The 19,468-nt window shown below is 40.6% G+C and overlaps 1 protein-coding gene across 14 annotated transcripts in view; it reads right to left on the minus strand.

The window, feature by feature from the left end:
- The window catches only part of AGBL1 (AGBL carboxypeptidase 1), a 489,849-nt gene that overhangs the window by 386,154 nt on the left and 84,227 nt on the right, over window positions 1-19,468 (minus strand). For all 14 annotated transcript variants that reach the window (XR_014885983.1, XR_014885981.1, XR_014885977.1 and 11 more), the window contains one exon: window positions 960-1,140. Coding sequence is in view for 2 of the 14 variants with exons in the window: in XM_010717491.4 (XP_010715793.1) it covers window positions 960-1,140 (181 nt within the window). In the remaining 12 variants the exon portion in view is untranslated. The remainder of the gene's footprint in view (window positions 1-959; window positions 1,141-19,468) is intronic.

The following is a 19,468-nucleotide window of genomic DNA, read 5'->3' on the forward strand; positions in this document are numbered from 1 at the left end:
AGCAAGCTTTGCAACAGTTCTTACTGAAACCTATGAGCCCTCGTTAGCAGGTCAAGAAGCAAATCTCCCCCTTGTTACGTGATCATAACATCCTGCCTCTACATCAGAGACAATTAAGTCTTATAACCAGCCCACAACTCACAATCACTGTGCAAATACCCAATGAAATGAGCAAACTCCACTGTCCTTGAGAACAGTAGATTTATTTTTTTTTCCAGCAAAGTGCATGCATACCATGTCTTACTGCACTTCCCAACCCCTCAGAGGAATTCCTCTTTCACTAGCTGTGCAACAATCCTTATTTTGTTTCATTTTAACATGGCAAGACTTCTTCCATTCCTGGGAAGGCTAAGGAGCAATGTAAAGGCAGCTCTGAAAAACGCAAAATGCAATTGTTATATTCATGGTATAGTCATAAGCCCAGAAAGACTTGGTATCTCTTCAGAAGCATGTGGGAGGGAAGAGGGAAAAGGAGGTAGGAGAAGGAGGGAGTTTCATTATATAGAAACATTTCCATGAAGATATGAGCATTTAATAGATTCTTACATATCTTTCACCCATTCAATCTATATAAAGCATTAATTAAAGCCAGTTATTCCCAGGTATATCAGCTTGCAGATAAAGTTTGCCCTGCTGATTTGGCAAAATAGATAGTTTTCCATTCAGCAAGTAAAATTCAATTTGTCTGCTATCACTAATAATCCACCCAGGCAGCCGGGACACCATAGGGCCCCACACAGGTACAGAGCCATGAACATCTGACACATGAGACAGCACACTGAGCTATATCCAAGATTTACATTCTCCTTATGGGACTGATCAGAGGACGAATAAAACCCAAGACAACGGGAATTCTGGCCCAAAACACTGAAGAAAAGACCTGCTAGGTGTATGTACAGCAGTAAAGCCTGCAGGCAAACCCAGTGAAAATTCACAATAAACATGTTACTACAACGCACTTGCCATTGATGACTCCATCAGGGTTGAGCATGGGGACAATCTTGAAAATGAAACATTTCCTCAGGAGATCAGCAATGGGATCACTGCTCACAAGGAACTCCAGGGTCCCCTTCATTACCCAGCTGGCGTTGCTTTCACCAGGGTGAACGCGGGCCATCAGAAAGACATAAGGACGACTGTCTGTAAAACAAAGCAAAGGCATGAGGATGTTATCATCATATCTCTGCAGCTTCTGTGCATGTCTTTTTGTTTTAAAGACAAAATCTTACTAAACAGTTCATAAATTCTAATGAACCCTTGTTTCAAAGTAGACGTGCAATTTGGCAGAGAAAATTGCCTTGTTATCAGATACGTTATTTGCCATTCCTGTGAAAAAGCACCTACATTCAGCCTAGTTATACATCTCCAAAAACTCTCTGTATACATATTCTTAGAAAAGACCAAATTTGACAACAGATTCTTTGAAGATCCCATCTGTGTTGAGCAAAATCCACAGACGGGCCAAGGCAATGGAAGAAGACAGAGGCAGACACCTGCCAGGCACAGAGAGTAAAAGAAAAGGACAAAGCAATGATGTGTCTTAAAATTATCCTTTTGTGAGTGTTCATCATCTCAGGCCGCTGTCACAAGTCAACCTGACAGATCTGCTGTAGTGGAAGCCAGTATCTGTCAGGGAATCACAACGATGCCATGATGTTTTTTCCAGCTCTGTCAGAGCATAGGCTCTCTACAAAGGGACAGGAAACAATCAAAGGCATCATTTGAGTACCCTTGTAAACAAATGCTGATTTAGCAAGTTATGCTCCTGTGTCCTCAGCTCCCAAAGCTGTCCTTCAGTTTTCTAATTGCTTTACAAATCATTACTCAATTAATGTGAAACACAGAGGTAGAATCATAGAATCTTTTGAGTTGGAAGGGACCCTTAAAGGTCATCTGGCCCAACTCCCCTGCAGGGATGTAGACAGATTTGGAAACAATCCCACCTGTACCCCTCCCCATTCTTAAGGATTTGGTGGGCATATCTAATCTCCACTCAAATTTATACAAACCAATCACACTGCGCTCCAGTAAAGCAACTGGAACTTCTGCTACTCAATATCCATATACATATATATGTATTTTAGTGATTCTTGCACCTTACCCTGAGATTAGTATATTTTCATTGATGTACATACATAAGTGCCCAATGGGCTGTAAAAGACCTCTTCAGCCAACAGAGAAATACTAGTCGTTCTGCTTTTTTTTTTTTTTAATACATATATTAGAAAATCTCTATTCTGTTCTATCTAGATGCTGTGCATTACAATCTACCTTAGTAATGCTTTAAAACAGCAACAAGCAAAAACTATTTTTCACAAAGGCATCAGTTGCATTTTGCTATGTCCAAACATTTTCTTCTTTCTCCCATCATCATGATTTAGTGCTGTTTTGCAGGCTCATTGCTGAGCTAAACTTATGGGACTGTGTTGTTGTAGTTGAGAATGAGGCTCTTGAGGACTCCTAATGGACAACAGCTGTAAATAGCACAAAGCAAAATAAAACATGCTCTCTCGCAATTGATGAAAACAGCTTTAACAACTCTTGTCTCTTCTATACATTGGGAAAGCATGCAGCATGTTAATTGAGAGATTCTTTCTTCAGTTAATGTAAGAGAAAAAGAAACCATAAGAAAGGGTTTTCTCATCTCAGAAATGTAATGTTTGCCATAATTCTGCTAACTGAGAATACTGCGAGACCGGCAGAGATGTGAGTTCTGTTCTTCTCAAGACTGATACACCCCTGTCTAACATTCAATATGATAAAAGCTTCTAAAGTTTCCTGATCTTAAACCCCAGGAAATGGTGGACCCATAGGGTCCAGGTGGGGAAATCTCTCTGTTCTACTTAAAGTCCCCTTTATAAGGTCCCCTCCCTGACAGACACATCTGCAATGCTAACACCTCATCCAAAGGAGAGATGCAACAAAGGTAAATACCAGCAGGCAAACTGCACGTCTTGTTATGCATCCACTCCCCCCCCCACAGAAGCCATCACAGACAAACAATGTGCTCTCCAGCATGAAGACCAACCAAGCACTTAACAGAGCAGAGAGATGGTGATATGGTCATAACACTTGTTACTCTTCACACACCTGAGAAACAGAAATGTGACTCTTCAACAGGCAGGAGTCACTTGATCCTATCACTCTAATGCATATCCTGCAATTCATCTGCCATGAAGTGGTTTTAAACAACCATGATAAATGTTAGAACTTAAGAAAGCAGCAGACAGCAGTGCAGGCCAGCCCCACTCAAGACCTGAACTGGTAGGCACCAGACAAGGTTTGTGCACTTAGCTGAGCTGCTACACGTCATTCCTGACTCACCATGCCCCATGACTGCAGTGCTGCTGATTTCCACTGGGCCTCACCTACTGCTCTGATGTGCCATTTCAGTCCTGAGCATCTTGATACCACCTCGTGCCACACTGCACCTGCTCAGGACACTGAGACACATGTTCCTATATACTTCCTTCAGGGCCCGGGACTGAGCTGAATGCTTCAAAATCCCCAAGCCAACTCTTAGGCAGAATCCTCCCCAAGTTCTGGGGAAGCTGCCAGAAAGCTCAGGTTACCCATTTATCTCTGCAAAGCCCACATGACACGTAACCTTCTCTGGGAATGTAAATAATAAAAAGAGAGAGCAGAGGAACCTTTTCATGCTACATAAAGCCTCATCCAACAGATCTTGTCTCATTACTCTGTGTTACATTCTGACATGGCCAGGATATAACGTGGCACTAACAAAACCAGAGATGAGAGATTAAAGCATCACTGACACCTCTCACAAAACTTTGAGCAAAAACCCTTTGAGTAATAAATCTGACGTATCATCTACTTCCCACCTTCCCTTCTCTTTATTCATTTTAACTGTGGATATATGCATGAAAATAAGAGCTTTGTTCTTCCAGTACTGCTAACTTGTTGCTTAACCTCCTGTCTGTTGCAGGGATCTGCCTCTCTATTTTATCTAACTTTGAAGTTACTAATCATGACATCAGTTGGGGAAAGATCAATCTGAAATAAAAGAATGAACCCCATTAACAAATCAGTGTCCCTCCCCAAAGAGGGGAACAGAAGGGAAATGAAATGCACTTCCAGATTCCCTGACCTGGGTTAAAATTCTAAATAATATCAAGCAGATATTTGGGCCATTTGTAAGGGAACATGGCATTTGTAAGGGAACAAGGTTTTGAAATGACACAAGGCTAGGATTTTATTAGGAGTCAAAGGGAATCATATACATAGCATGTGACAAATTCAACCTAGATCCAGATCTTGACTGGAATTGTTCTGGCTGTGCCTCTGCATACTTATCTTCCTATTACCTCCAAACCAGGGTCCACAAAACACAGGCTTTCCCCCTCGTTATTCCTAAATACAATGTGACTTTATCATGAGCCCTGCACAGATCAAAGGTTCAGGTTTACCCCCAGGACATAGGAGATAAGCCAAGAAAGCCAACGCTCCCTCCCGACTTAATTATCTGTGACCACTACGGCATATTCTGAGAGTCAGATGATGTGTAAAAAAGAGCACCAAACGTAGCTCTGCAGCGTGTCACGTCTGCATCCTGCCCTGGATACATCTGATCTGCCCAAGGCTGCCTAGTTATGCAAAGTCAGACAAAGACAAGATATGGTGTGATGTACAACGAATATATTAAAGTATACTGGTAACAAAAAAAAAAAAAAAAAAAAAAAAAAAACACAACTTCAAATACTGAGATCACAGAAAACATGAGACTGCTCTGAGGCAGAATCCGTGTCACTCACTTTCCTCTCCTAAAACTTTTCCTCAAGTTGTCACTCTTTCAGTTACCGCAAGATGTAACTCATTCCTCCCCCATTTTCCCCACCTCAGCATTACTTCCTGACCCTGCTTTTGGCTAAATGCTGCTGAAACAGACACATCTTAATGCAGAGGCAGCTTACGTAGTCTGGCAGGGCCCACTGTTGTTTTCCAGAATTATCAGGAAGACATCCCTCCCTTAAATACACTTATATCACATGTGTTATCATTGTTACGTATGGCAAGAAGTGTATTGCCTTGACTAGCTGTTTTCTACCTTCATAGCTTGGTGGAGGTGTTCCAGGCTCCAAGTTGCTTGGCAACCTCCCTTTGTGCATGTATTTTATGAATTTGCTCACCTCTGAATCAGAATCAGAGATTGAGATCAGAGATGACTGCAGAGATGAATACGGGTACAGAGCGTCCAGCCTTGGTGCAGTTTGACATCCTACTACTGCTGGATAATCTTGTTTGTTTTTGTGGGTTTCTCCCCCCCTTAACTCCAAGAAATTGGTATGCCAGGTTCTATAATCCACTTTGGGGCAGATTCCAAAATCCCAAATTCTGAAAGCAGATGGAAATTCTACCATCATTTGACTGACCTCCCATATGATGGAATGAAAGGAGACCCACATGAACTAATTCCTGTTCAAACAAAAGCTTACCTCTAGCAAAGGATAGGGAAACAATTCTTGTTTTCAATACCTGTACCTATGGAAAGCCTACTATAACCCTTTGAAAATTGTCTAATTAACTAACATCTCCATCTAAAGCAAGTGTATCTGCATTAGTCTAGCAGAACCATTTCCAACCACTGCATTTTGAGCCACATATGCCAACTCAACAGTCATTGGCATACCCTATCTCACTCTGCCAATCCTCCGAGATACCTAGATACTACTGAGCCTCAAAATTAAGACTGCAAAATTAAGTGCAGCTAGCCTATTAGCTTCATGAGCACTCATCACAAACAAACTGCCTTGCATTTATTGCAGGGTAAGAACATTTCCATCCATGATTGTATGCTGCACATTCTGAGTCTAGCCTGGCAGCAATATCCAGAGACAGACTATTGAGACAGATTCCAAGGGAATAAAATTAAGATGGAGGACAGCTGGTTAGCAAGGAGTACTGCCAAAAAGAATTGGGGGATTATATCAGATGAGCTGATGATGCAAAGAAGTTCCAAAAATGACAGCTCTCCTCCTGGGACACACTAACAGGCAATGTCCCGGCTAAAACAAGGAATGCTGGTTTTTTGTGGTTTGTTTGTTTTTTTTTTTTTTTTTTTTTTTTTTATTCCCACTTTGCTCAACTCAATGAACAAAAACAATTTGCTGAAGTACTGTGTCTACTGCTGGCCACCAAAGTTCAAAAATGGAAACTGAAGAAAAAGCCATTAAAGAATAATAAAATGTTTGGAAGTCACAACTTTGAAGAAAATTGGAGAAAATGGATTTTCAACTTGAAAGACGAACAGAGAAGAAGCAAATAAGCTTTACATTGCAAAAAGGTTATATTAAAAGAGAAAATCAGTTGCTCTCATTGTCCACTAGGACTAGGTTGCATTTAAAAAAAAAAAAAGGAATTATTGTCTATTTGCTAAACCAATCTGTAGTAACTTGACTGCATTCACATGTGTGCTTCCATATTTACACTGCCTTCCTTTAAATTCTCATTTATGGAAGTTCTATATCAAGACACTCCATCCCAGAGCTCAAAATAGCATCAGTGCTAGGTCTATTATCACATAGGTCATCCTAGCTATACATTTAGAAATCAGGTCCAAGAATGTCCTCCATACCTCTGAAACCAACTCTTGTGTCCTGAGATTGGCTGGAATCACTATTCAAATTCACAAAGAACCTCAACCACCTCTTCTGATCGCTCCAATGCAAGGTGACTGCTTACTACCTAATGTCAGCCACTCAAAATGCGTGTTAAGCATTAGGCATTAATTAGTGACTACTCAGAAATATGTCATCATGATATTTTGACGTCTGGGCTTCTTCCAAATACAGGTCAAAAATAGTTATGGAAACTTCTCTATTGGATCTCTGTTACTAACAGCCTTACTACTGTAGTAATTACTGGGAGTAATACTACTATTGGGATTTCCTTCATTAATAATTATCTCCCAAAGCCCCTCTATTATTCTTAAGTCTACAGGTTTTCCAGCGTACCCTAGCCTGCCCTTTGAAAACAGCAAGAAGCAAAAACTGTAACCAGCTCCAAGAGTCCTTCCATCTAGATAGCCAATGTAGGGAGCTCTAGATTATCATCAAAAGCAGGCAAGGCTCTACCATCTCCTGCTTCCATAACACATGCATTACAGCCTTAATTTTTTCTACAGCAGCAGGTACTCAAGTATTTTCTACTAGCATGTGTTTTCTACTACTAACCATCAGTCCACAGTTTTTTAGCCAGCGTGGGAAAATCGTAGATCGCCTTGCAGAAACAAAATATCTTCGAGACATGCCAAGTAGGAAAGAAATACTTTCAAGTTAGGTGCTCTTATGGCTTTCACTTTCTGGGTTTTTCATAGGATGACAACACTGGGCTGAGAGAAGATGCAGTCAGCAGATGCAGAAGACACTGGAGAAGAGATCCATAAAACAGACTACAACACTATGCTCATTCAGTATGAGCAAGCAGTGGAACCATTGCCCTAAACTGTCCCATACATAAAAGAAGGTACAGGCAGGACATAAGTGCAGCAGAGACCTGCAGGATAAGTGCTGCGCAGGCAGAGCAAAGAAATCCACTGGCTATTTTCTGAGAGAAGGATTTCATCTGAAATGAAATCAGGCAGGAGGAGCAGGCTGAGAAAGTTTCCATTGTCATAAAAATATCTCCCTGGGTAATCCATGCTGATGGGAAAAGGAAACTCTGATAATTTATGTGACAGTTTAATGGGATTTTGGTGACACATGATACTTTAGAAAGAATTTGCCCAAATCGGACAGACAGGACTTTAATAAGGTTTCAGCTTCAAAACAGCAATATTTTCATCCTTGACTATTGCATTTTATCCTACGCATACACTACTTGCTCATAGCCTATCTATCTCATTTGCAGGGCATATTTCAATAATGCGAGAACAACAATTCTGCGTTTTCTGTGACATTCCCAGCTAGAGAAACCTCTGCGTATCTGATCCCTAAAGGGATCAAGCTGACTTTGCATCTACAGGGCAGAGCATCAGAGCTTTGAATTCTGAGCCATAAGCTGCCCATGGGCCACATCCCCAGCTCTGTGTCATTAATAGCTTCTCTGTAGAAATCAAGGGCAGCAGATGGACAGTCTGCAGCAGAGATCACTGGCAGTGGGATGCCCCCAGGGCACACTCCAGGAGTAAATGTCTCTCACACTCACTAACACCTCAACCCATTTCTTCTCCTTATGAGAGACAGCCTTCACCCCAGTGCAATATCCCCCCACCCTTCATTGCCATCACTCTGAGAATAGGCACAGTATCAAAAGTAGTTGCTTAGAGTACTAAACTATGGTGAAGCCAGGGTTAATGGGACGAAACTTTGCAGAAGTTGAATATCAGTGAATTATATTGAAGAGTTTCCCCTGTGGAGAAGTAGAAGTTAGCATTAAATATACACTGCCCAGAGCACTAGAAGCCATTCTGTACATAACAACCTTGCAGTAGCTGGGGACAGAGATAACCCGACAGGCATTTGTTTTCTTACTCATTCCCACGGATCCATCCCTGAAGCCCTTATTTTTTTCTGGAAAGGCTCCTTGTGGGAATCTGGGCAGGAGAGGAACAGTGTGTGAATGCTTCAATGTGTTGCCCAATGTTTTTGTTACTAAGGAAGCTAAGATCAGTGTGGGGCCAGCAATGATATCTGTTGGTCCTACGATGGGCGTGGAAAACAGAGCATTTGTCAGCATTTCTTTCACCACTGGGACCATCATCCAAATTTAACAGGGAAACGAGTTGTGTTGTGTAGTCCTTCAAGCTCTTCTGCTCTACATGAGACATTCTGTAGTAAGGAGAAGATTTAAAACTCACCTAATACCACCAGCAGCATAAAGCAGCACTCATTCTTAAACATGGGTTGTGTCTTTAAGAGGTACAGATCCATCTCTGCCTCTGACTTGAGGTATTCCTTCGGGAATGACTTGTAAGAAGTAAAATATATTAAAAGGAAGTGCAATCAGAGCCTCCCATTATCAAAGGGATAAAATATCAATTTTTGTCAAGATAAAAAGCATTGCAGATTGGCTCTGATGGGAAAAATTAAATTCTTGGTCTTCACTTGATTTGATATTTATCACTCCACTGCTCTAGAAATATTCTGGCAGGAAATGTTTCTTAAAATATTATCTTGCATTTCTCCTGCAGTTAGCAAGCTAGGAGAGTATTAAACTTTGTGTCTTGTTGCACCTGAAGAACCTCATAGGAAAAGAGAAAAAGAAAACAAAGTCTAGAAAACACACCTTATAACACTTCATTGTGTCAACAGCTTCTCAGTAAAGGACCTCATCTGTGGAATCACTCCTGTCCAAGGCTATCCCATATTTTAGAATATCCCAAAAGGAATTCTCACTTTTCACGTAAAGAGGCTGATAAGCAAGAACTGTCTCCCAACTCATAACAATTAATTTTATCTCAATAGCAAGAGTTTGGATGAACTCATAGAGCTGATTAAGAGAATGAAAGCAGGGGAATAACATAGAAGGTCCTTCAGGGAGATCATTATGAGAGCACAACTGGTAAGAGCCCAAAGATCTTGTGTCATGGCATAAGCTGTGCCATTTTTCATCTTCTAGGATATGTGATATGTGCAATATAAATATGAAAAGGATTTGACTGGGCTGGTGAACTGGGAGGGTTTAACACTACAGCGATGCAGAAATATCTTTAGGTAGACTTTCCTACTGTCCACCCTCCAGTGGTGCAGATTCATGTATCCTTCAGCCCAGTCAAGTCTACTTCTAGATATATAGTGTTGTCTTGATAAATAATTAAGTGGGATGAGCTAATATTTGCATCTAAAACATGATGAATGTAACTTCATCATTCACACACACACCAAAAAAAGCGTTTAGGAGAACACGTCAGTTTAATGTCAGAGGCTGGTCCTAATCTTTATTCTCCTGGATAAAGAGCAACCTGGAAATACTGCAGTTTTTTTTTAACAACTTCCATTCAAACTCTCAAATCAAAGGCTTCCGGTAGCTGTTCAGGTAATGAACAGAACAACAATTTTCCAAGGAATAGAACCAGATGAACCCTGAAGCTTGCAAGCAAGTTGAGAACCAAGCAATACTGGCATATCCTAAAGATGATTAGGCAATTGAGATCCTATGGCATAATCAGAACTTCAGCATACTTGACAGAAAGACAGGTAGAGCAAGATTTGCCAGTGCAGTAACATAGATAGCATGAGGAAATTTTAACTGGTGTGTGTACGCCAACACACTATGCAGTTACCATAAGATCAGGAAGAAGTTCTTCCATTCAGATGCTAGCAAAGTGATTTCTGATGAATCATGGCTTTCTACATCAATCCCTACAGGGAGTGGAATGTCAAGCTAGAAAGACAACTAGTCAGAGGAAAATTGTTTCTTCTTAGGCTTAAGATGGTAGGAAGGATGGGCAAAGGGAAACAAAAAAAAAAAAAAAGATTTTTTTCCTCCCTAGAAGTTGCTACAAAGCTTAGAATAAAGGTATTCCTGAATAAAGGAGTAAGGCTGCAAAACAGTCTTATCAGTTCCAGAGGGAAAACTAATACAAGTGAACACAACGTCCAGTATCCACTTGCTTTTCCCTAATACCATGCTACATACCATTAAAGTGTGAGTTTTCACACAAGAGATCATTCTGTTATTTGATTCATACCTTCTTAAGTGATATTCTATTTCAACTATCATCTCCAGAAGGCTCTTTTTGTCAAATAATTTAACAGCATGAACGATGGCTGCTGATCAGTTTGAATTTCTGATGTCTACTACAAACTACGCTATAGGTTTGTGAAGCTGATACTGCCTGACATGTTTCTCCAATTCTGGTGCCTCCTTGCATATTCAACCCAACATTTCCCTAGCAGAGCTTTCCCAATTTATATTGCCAAGGAATCCTTCCACTGCAGCTCAGCCATTCTTTATAGTCTGAACAAATCCTTACCTGAAATGAAGCACTTGCAATGAAACAGTTCTATTTCAGAGCACTCACTGCCACTTCATCTTCAGCTCTGTAAACTATCAGAATGCTTTTAAAGGAAACACTTATTTAAATAAAAGAAAATCCCTGTAAATCATAGTCATGACAAGCTAACAGCAAGCATTGCAAAGATTATTTATCTTCCTGCTACATTTAAAAAAGCTTCTTACACCAACACATTGTTTGTAAAGACTTCTAACTCACGTTTTCTAACTACAGGAATACACTAGTAACAAAAACCTTCTTATATCAATAAAGTTCCCGTCATCTAACATCCCATCAACCTCAAAATCAGAGGGTCTGCTTCAATTATTTTTGTTTTCTGTCTTAGCATACTTTCTTCATGGATGAAGAAACCAACTATTTAGTCTTTCTGCCTGCTTGTAATCCAAATTCATTTCAGAGCTTGCATGCATTAGCTGCATGCTTTAATTTGATTTATTTTATTTGACTTCTATTAAATTACATTTGAGACAGGTTAGCAGATGGCCTCATGGGGAGCATCTCACCAGCATCATCCTGCGTGCAAACAGCAATTATTGTATCTGAGCTGAGCCCAATTTCAAGTCGCATCCTGACAAGCTAACAAATAAGGTCACAGTATCTGCACTGCAAGTAATATCCCAACTGGTGGGAAAGACACTTGACAAGCTTGAAGGAGGGCCCAGAGAGTGTTCTGATTGCGAGGGGAAGATGTAAAGGAAATTAAGCAGCAAGTCACCACTTAAGAACAAGGATGCTGTTTCAAATCTATCCACATTCTGCATAGCTTGCAGGCCCACCACCTATGTTAGTACAGACTCTATGTCACTACACTGATTGCTCATTCACAGTTTGCAAGTGCTAAACACAGAGGGAAGATGGATAGGGGGCACCACAGCCACTGAGATCCCCACATCCTTCACATTTCTCATGCTTTTTCTTTTGCCCCTGGCCAGTCACTCTTTGTGAAAAACAATTCCTGCACGTTGCATTACACTCCACGGTGACCCTCGAGCTGTTTTTTTTGCCCTTTCAAAACACTTGACAAAGCTGTCACAGAAGGAGTTTGTGATCTGGAAGCTGTGACAGACACGATATGACCTGATTCATAAAACATAACTAAACAGCTTGGGCTGCCAGGGGCCAGGATTTACAGGACTGCATTTCAAGAACGGCCTTCGACGCCTGCTCTACAGAATGCGCTCCTACTTTGCTGCGATACAAATTCCCTGGCTCTGCTGGGGTGACCTGCAATGCTACAAAATGACAGAGCAGCTGAGACACTAATCTTGTTACAGTCTACCCTGTCTCCTGCTGGTCAGGAAGGGGAAGAGATGACCTTGGCTGCACCTTTTAAACCAAGCTACAAGGGTAGGGAACGCTTTAAAAATAAAGACGTCATTTTTTTCAGAAATGACTCCAGCACAGCAAGTACAAAGGAAACAAATCAAGGCACTGATAGTTTCTGCTGTATTTATCCCTACAGCCTCACTTTTACAATAAAAGCCTCTCTGCATTTTTATTTCCTGAAGGTACAGCCTGACCGACAGTGTATTTAAGGACTTTCTGCCATCCCATCCATAAACCTTTTTTTTTCTTCGTTTTCACTTCAATCACTAGTTACAGTCTTCTGTTAGGTGATTGCCATGGTACCAAAAGGCCCTCTGGGAAATCTGTCAGAGTTTGATGCTAACAATAATAAACTCCATCTCACTCTTCTCCTGAAACACTTCACAAACTGATAATTACATGTTTCAGGCATATTCCAAGTTAATAAAGCAGGGATTTGAAGAACAATTGAATAAGTTGCCAAAGAACAGCATACACATCAGTCACCGAGTTCAAGCTTAACATCAGCTTCCAAAATCCTAGTCATGAACTATTCTGTACTATCCACATTCCTTTAAGGAATGAATTTCAGCCATGAACAACTTCAAAGCAGCCCCTCTACTTTTTAACTTGGTATTATTTCCATTAGCCATTAAAATGAATCGAATCTGGCACCTAAATACTACTTATACTGTCCCCCTCAGTTATGTTAACTGTCCTATACCACAATGTTACAGCATGACTGTCACTTACACACCAAAACCCATATGCTTCTCCTAAAATTAGCTCATGCAAACCTTCACGGAGTGTCACAATTCTCCTGCATTGCTACTGTGTATTGCATTCAGACTATGGGAGAAAAGTAACGTTTGTAGAACAATAAAAAGTAATATGAAATCAATAAATCCAGATTAGGGGAAGAATGAGGAGAGGAAATGGGATGTTGCAGTAGGTCTTCACTCAAGGAGAAAAAGAAAATTCAGAAAGAAAAAAAAAATCTTCATAATGCATTTTCATGTACTTCCTGAGTCATCAAGGATACTTCAGCTACTTGTGGGTCACCACGTACCTCCAACCCCTCCAACCCATCCTGATTATGTCACTCACTCACATTTACTCAACAGGCATTTAAACACAAAGCACAGCCTATTTCCAAGAGACAAAAACAGCATCAGAGCTAACTGAGCAAATCTTCACACCAGTTTCTTAAACAAATTCAATGAAGAAAGAAGAGAAAAAGCTTGTAAAAAAATTACAAAGTGGCAGGGAGATTACATCTTTCTCCCCATAAGTAGCACAACAATCACAATTGAGAGAGCAAATTAAATTCTAAACGCACTGATGATTTGATAGATATCATTTTCTGATAAATGATATAGAGAAAATGGCTTCTTTGGGAAAGAGTCAAAATCTAGAACAAGTCCTGTTGATTCTGAGACCTGATTCAATTATGCAAAGTTCATTAACATAAATGTAAGGTAGAGTAGGGAGAAAAGGCATGGAACATCTCTAAGATATCTTAAGGAACGCAGTCCTGACAAGACCAGCAAAGCTTGGGAGGCCTGCTCACAGATACAATGGATAGCTGGTGACTTCAAAATCCAACATTTCCTGTGTGCATTTCTTCTTTTTTTGCTGTTATTGGCTTTTTCTCCTCCGCTCTTCTGGGATAGATGAGGAAAACAGAAGAGACACACTATGCTGTATTTTTTCCTTCTGTTACCAAATTCTGCAAAATAACAAAATGAAGTAGAAGAAACTGCAGAGAAACCTAAATGGTCTAAAATGAAAGCAAAAGTCCCAGTGCGTGTAGTTTTGTCACCTAGAAACTGACATCCATCAGCCATATAAAAAGCATTCTGAAGAGATACAGAAGTCCAAGTTTAGCTCTCTGCAAAAACTGGTGCACTTTACAGTATCTGCCATGTCACTTGTCAACTAGTTGATCTTATCAGCACATTTACAGTCTGAACATAGCAGCTGTCTCCACTTGTTTATTGGCAATTTCTATTTCTGCATTAGAAACAGGTGGGCAAGCTCAGAGAGCTAACAAGTCTCTCTTTGATGTAGACATGGACAAATCCTCTCATTAACAGCACAGCATTTTAAAAATCATTATAGGGTATTTTCAGTCTTATTTCATTTTATATATAATTGCAGCCCATTAATTGCAAATTGTTGTTTCTGGAATCATAAGCAACAAGAAGCATCAGCCAGTGGTGTCTGCAAACTACCAGTTTCAACATATTGCTGTTCTTGTTTCACTGGGATAAGATTGGCTGTATCGCTCACATAGCGATGATCCTATCCTAGAATTAGAGAAAAGAAACTCACTTAAACAGTTCTGATAGAAATCCGCAGAGAACATCCCAGAAAAATCAACTGACAGGTGGGAATTACTAACAGCAGGTGTTTGGTATTACAGATACAAAACCAGGGGAAAACCAAACGCATGCCACATATTGCAAAAATGCCTCCTCACCCACTGGGGTTCCCAGATATATTAATATTAGGATTAGCTGAGAGAAATACCATTTGCTGTGTTTCACATGAATGTAGAGCTGCCTGCATGAAAGTGGGCAGAGCAGCTGAACAGCCCACCTGCAGCTCTGCCAAACAGGCAGTAAAGCTGCTCCATGCAACCCAAACAACATCAACAACTTATAATTTATGACTAGTTTAGTCAACCTTCATTAGAAAGTGCTCCCTACACCGTTTCCCAACAGTTTACTTGCTTTGTGTATTGATAACACTTTCCCCTTTGCACAGCAAAAGCCCACTGTTACAGAGCAGAATACACAAGATCCACAGGGCCATGAGACAGTAGTTTGTACAAGACTTGATCACCTTCTCCTAAACTCTTTCTGAGTTCCCAAACCAAAAGCAATGGTTCACTAGAAGAGTAGCAGTAGAGCCCACTTCTTGCACTCAGAGCAAATGCGAAAGACCAGTTTATTCTTATGAGATCAAAAGGCATCACAAAGCAGCGTGAATCTGGATTAAGATCAGAATCTGGTCCAGAAGAGAAAAAAATATATAACTGGAGACAAAAGCCGTTCTTTACAATAGCAAGTACATTTGTTTGGCTCTGATATCAGCTAATACGTATGCTACAGTTGGTGAGCTTTCCAGCCACGTATTACTCTGTTTCACAAGGCAACCTGCCAGTTCTTCTGCCTCTTGCTCCCCGAGCACAGCTTGCCTAGTAGTTAGCAATAAAGAGATACAACCAAACAAAGGAAAACAATTGGTCACTGTGACAGCCCAGCAGATCATCTCCTTTTCTTCAAAAAATACTTCTTAATTGCCTTACAGACAGCAGATCAGATGGAAAAGAGCACTGCAGACAAGCAGCACGTCTACCACTACAAAACTGTAGCCTCTTACCTTACAGCAATTCTGCAGCCCAGCAACCAACGGGAGTCTTCCTACTGACTCCTCAAGGACAAATTGGTGTGATCCGCGGCCTACCAGCACACGGCTCACGCCTCCAGCTCCAATCTGAAGCCTGGAAGCAACTGATTTGTCACAGGTGTGCAGGAGCAAACCCAACAAACTCCAGGCCAACCCCCTGCACCCTGCAGCACTTGCTCCAGGCCTTAATTAGTGCAATCACCTGTGATTAGTCACGTGACTAACTGGGCAACATTGTGACCAGCTGGAAGAAACCCCCTTCCTGACCTCTGCTGTTACCTCCAGTCACAAGCCTTAACTCTTCACCCTTTTTGCAAGCATATTGCTTATAACAATATTCTCTGCAGTCAATCTGACCCTAAAATTATGCCCTCCCTCACAGAACCTCTCTCTGTCACATTGAGAAAAGATGTAACTCAATTCAAATGCCTCCCTGGCTAATTTATCCAGTAGCACGTTGACCTTTTAGTGTATGCCCCACAGCACTGTGTGTGACTGGAATTTATAGCCAGGCAGCGGAGATGTGCAGCTCCATGAAATACGCTCAGGTATTTTTTTTCCTCCATGCCATGATTCGAAGTGGATAACAGAAGCCTGGTAGAAGTTCAATGTTCATTCACCATTTCAGGGAGTAAAAGCTGTCTAGGGGCTCTGCTGGGCCATATTTCAATACTTCTACCAGATACACAGGCTGACAATTGGAAGCACAACATCTGTGGGTTTTGCCCAAAGCCTTTCCCCTTGAGGGAGAGAAGATGAATTATTTTTCCCCCTTCTGCGAAGGTGAGAATGTGGACAGCTTATTACTCCTACAGAAGCTTGCAAAGAGCACAGGGTTTTATGACACAGGTGTGTTCCAAGCAGCTGTCTCTATATTGTTTTTGAAATATATGAAATCCACATGAACTCTCCCAAACCTTGTCCAGCTCCATTCACGATTTTGTAACAAAAACAAAGATAGGGCCATGCACTATGAGAAGGCACCTCTGAGACATTTAACACCAATCGTTTCAAAAAATAATTACAACAAGTTGCATACTGATTTAGACTTTCAGGATGTTTACTTCATTAATGTTTCAGAAAAGGCTCTGATATACTGAAAAAAATAGAGTATAGCCAATGCTAAGCATTATTCTAGCCCAAGTCCATACCAACCAAAAAGACACAGCTAGAAAATGCTTCTGATAATCAAAATATTTCCTCTCTGGAAAGGACATGATAAGGATATGGAAAGTTTATGAATCCCTTGGAACAAAGAGGGGACTGACTGCCCGAAAGGCAACATAGTAAATGTTGAAGAAAAGGCAGAAATTTGCACAGAACAATCCGCAAAGAAGACTGCAAGACAGTCCCATATTATCTCAGATACACCCTGTTCAACTCAGCTAGCTTCCACCTTTATGGCAGCAGACTAAATACCCAAAGAAGGTTTGTAGGAATTTGTCTGGAAATGGAGCACTGTTTGGGACATGGGGGCTGCCACCTTGTTGTGATTTCAAAACAAAAGAGAGAAAATGTGTTTCAAATTGAAAGATCATCTGGAGAAAGTAGGGCATGCATTGTCAGCGTTAGACGTCTGGAGATCTTCCCTTTGGCTTCAGATGCTTGACAAACTGCCTATTTGAGCAGAAAAAGTTCATCTTCTCAGCTCTCTGTTTAGCACTGCAGATTACATGACAATTCTATTCAGCCGTTCTTCTCCGCTGCATTCAAACAGATCACAGTTTTCACAGCAGCTGACTTACTGTCACCAAAAACAAAGTGTTTGGTACGAAGCAAGAGACAAACCAGCACCTCTGCAAATTAGGAACAAGTCTTCAGCTGAACAGAATATATAAATTCACTGTTGCAGACATATCAAGCAAAAACTATGTTTGTTTGTTTGTTTTTCCTCAGTTTGCTATAATCATCATCTCATTCAATTTCTATACGCACTGAAATCTGTTCATTTTTAAATACAATCACATGTAAGGGATAGATACAAAAAAAGAAGGAAGGAAAAGAAAAGGCAGCACAGATTCTGTAAATATTAAGGAAATACAGTGCTGGTGGATTCGAATAAGATGCAATTTGGATCATGTTAAGAACTTGGGTGGGCAGAAGGACAATCAGAAACATCATCATCTGTTTAAATTCATGAAACATCATCTCACCAGGGGCTTTTATTTGAGGAGAGGATGTTTTCTTAAATTCTTGGTTTCTTCTCAAGACTTTCATCAATGGTAGTAATGGTGTTTTTTCTTGTATGAGTCTTGTGATGTATAAATGCCATCACAAAAGCTTCCATCCTTTTCACAGAAACCACTCAACACCCAGACAGAAATAGGGAGATCTGTATTGCTCTATGAACAGTTGGCATATGGGTGAGACTTAAGGGTTCAGCAGCAATGGCTATGGGGGTGGTGTCTGTGTTGGAAGAAGTTCAGCATGAGATGACATTAAGAGAATGACAGATGTGCTTGCTGCTGTGAACTGTGCCCAACCAGCACAATCCTAGGTTAGCACTCCAGCTCAATTGCTACGGGCAGTTCTTCTGGCTGCTGGAAAGATCATTACTAATCAAAGCAGGCCATTCTACGTCCCTATTTCAATACTATTAGATGACAGCTTCCTTTCAAGAGTGCATTTTCCTTTTGGGTGGGCTAACTCCAATAAGGCATTGATCTAATTTGATCCTTGTTTCATTAGGAGATATGTCATCTCCAGCTTTGAAAAAGTTGTTCAAGAGAAGAGAGCATGAACCTTTCACAATTAATATGCAATGCTAGTTGCCACGCGGGGAGCAGGCACAGTTATAATAACTCCCAGTCAATAATTCATAAACTATAATGCATTTTTAATCAATTATCGAGACCTGAATTACATTTAATGAGATTACGCTGATTGGAGCACTAAACTGTTTGAATCATATTGATGTAATCAATGTGCTTAATTAAACTGTGTACATTTTCCACATGATCATTATTTCCCAGTATCCTGCACAAGTGGCCTTTGCAATTCTTTGCTGTTCTTTGCTGAGGACTTGTTCTTTGCTGTAAATTGCATTTAAAAGCAAAGAGGCTCGCTTCTTTCTAAGACGAAAGCTGCCAAGCAACCATCAAACTAACTTAAGCAAATTGAGAAATGTTAGAATGTTTCCCCCAACTACAGTCTTTTTCATTCTGTAGGCTGAGACCAAGTTAAGTACACCTCATTAGTCTCACTTAACCTCTCATTTTAGTTCTAGGAGCATCAGAAATCCAAAGGGCTCAAGCATCCTTCCCTTCCTTATCTCAAAAATATCGCTCTTTCCATCATTAGAAACATGCTCAGGCAGAAAATGCATTTTAACTCCCAAAAAGATTACATTTAATTTCAGGAGGTGTCATTGTCTCTCTATAATAATTTCCATAATGGCTTCTGCAGCCCTATATATAGAGGACAAGCAATGACCAAAGAGTTAACTCCAAGTGACAGCTGTTACAGATGTAAATCCATTTGCCAGTGCCATATTTTGCTTAATTTTCCTTTCCACTGCTGCTAATTATCTAGGACATTCAGGTTTAACTTTAAACCCCAGCATTCATCTCTGTAAAGCTGCAGAAACTGCTATAAGGGCACTCATCAGGTACGTGGGCTGGGGGAAATGCTCATAATACAGCACATAATCAGTACTGTTAACAGGAGTCACCACAGTACAATCAGCCATGAAGAGTGCTTTCCAATTACTTCATTTGTGATACCATAAACAATGACTGCAGAAGTAACAATGTCCACGTATTCTCAGTGGATGCA

The sequence above is a fragment of the Meleagris gallopavo genome, chromosome 12 (assembly GCF_905368555.1).
Source record: "Meleagris gallopavo chromosome 12, MGAL_WU_HG_1.1, whole genome shotgun sequence".
NCBI lineage: Eukaryota > Metazoa > Chordata > Aves > Galliformes > Phasianidae > Meleagris > Meleagris gallopavo.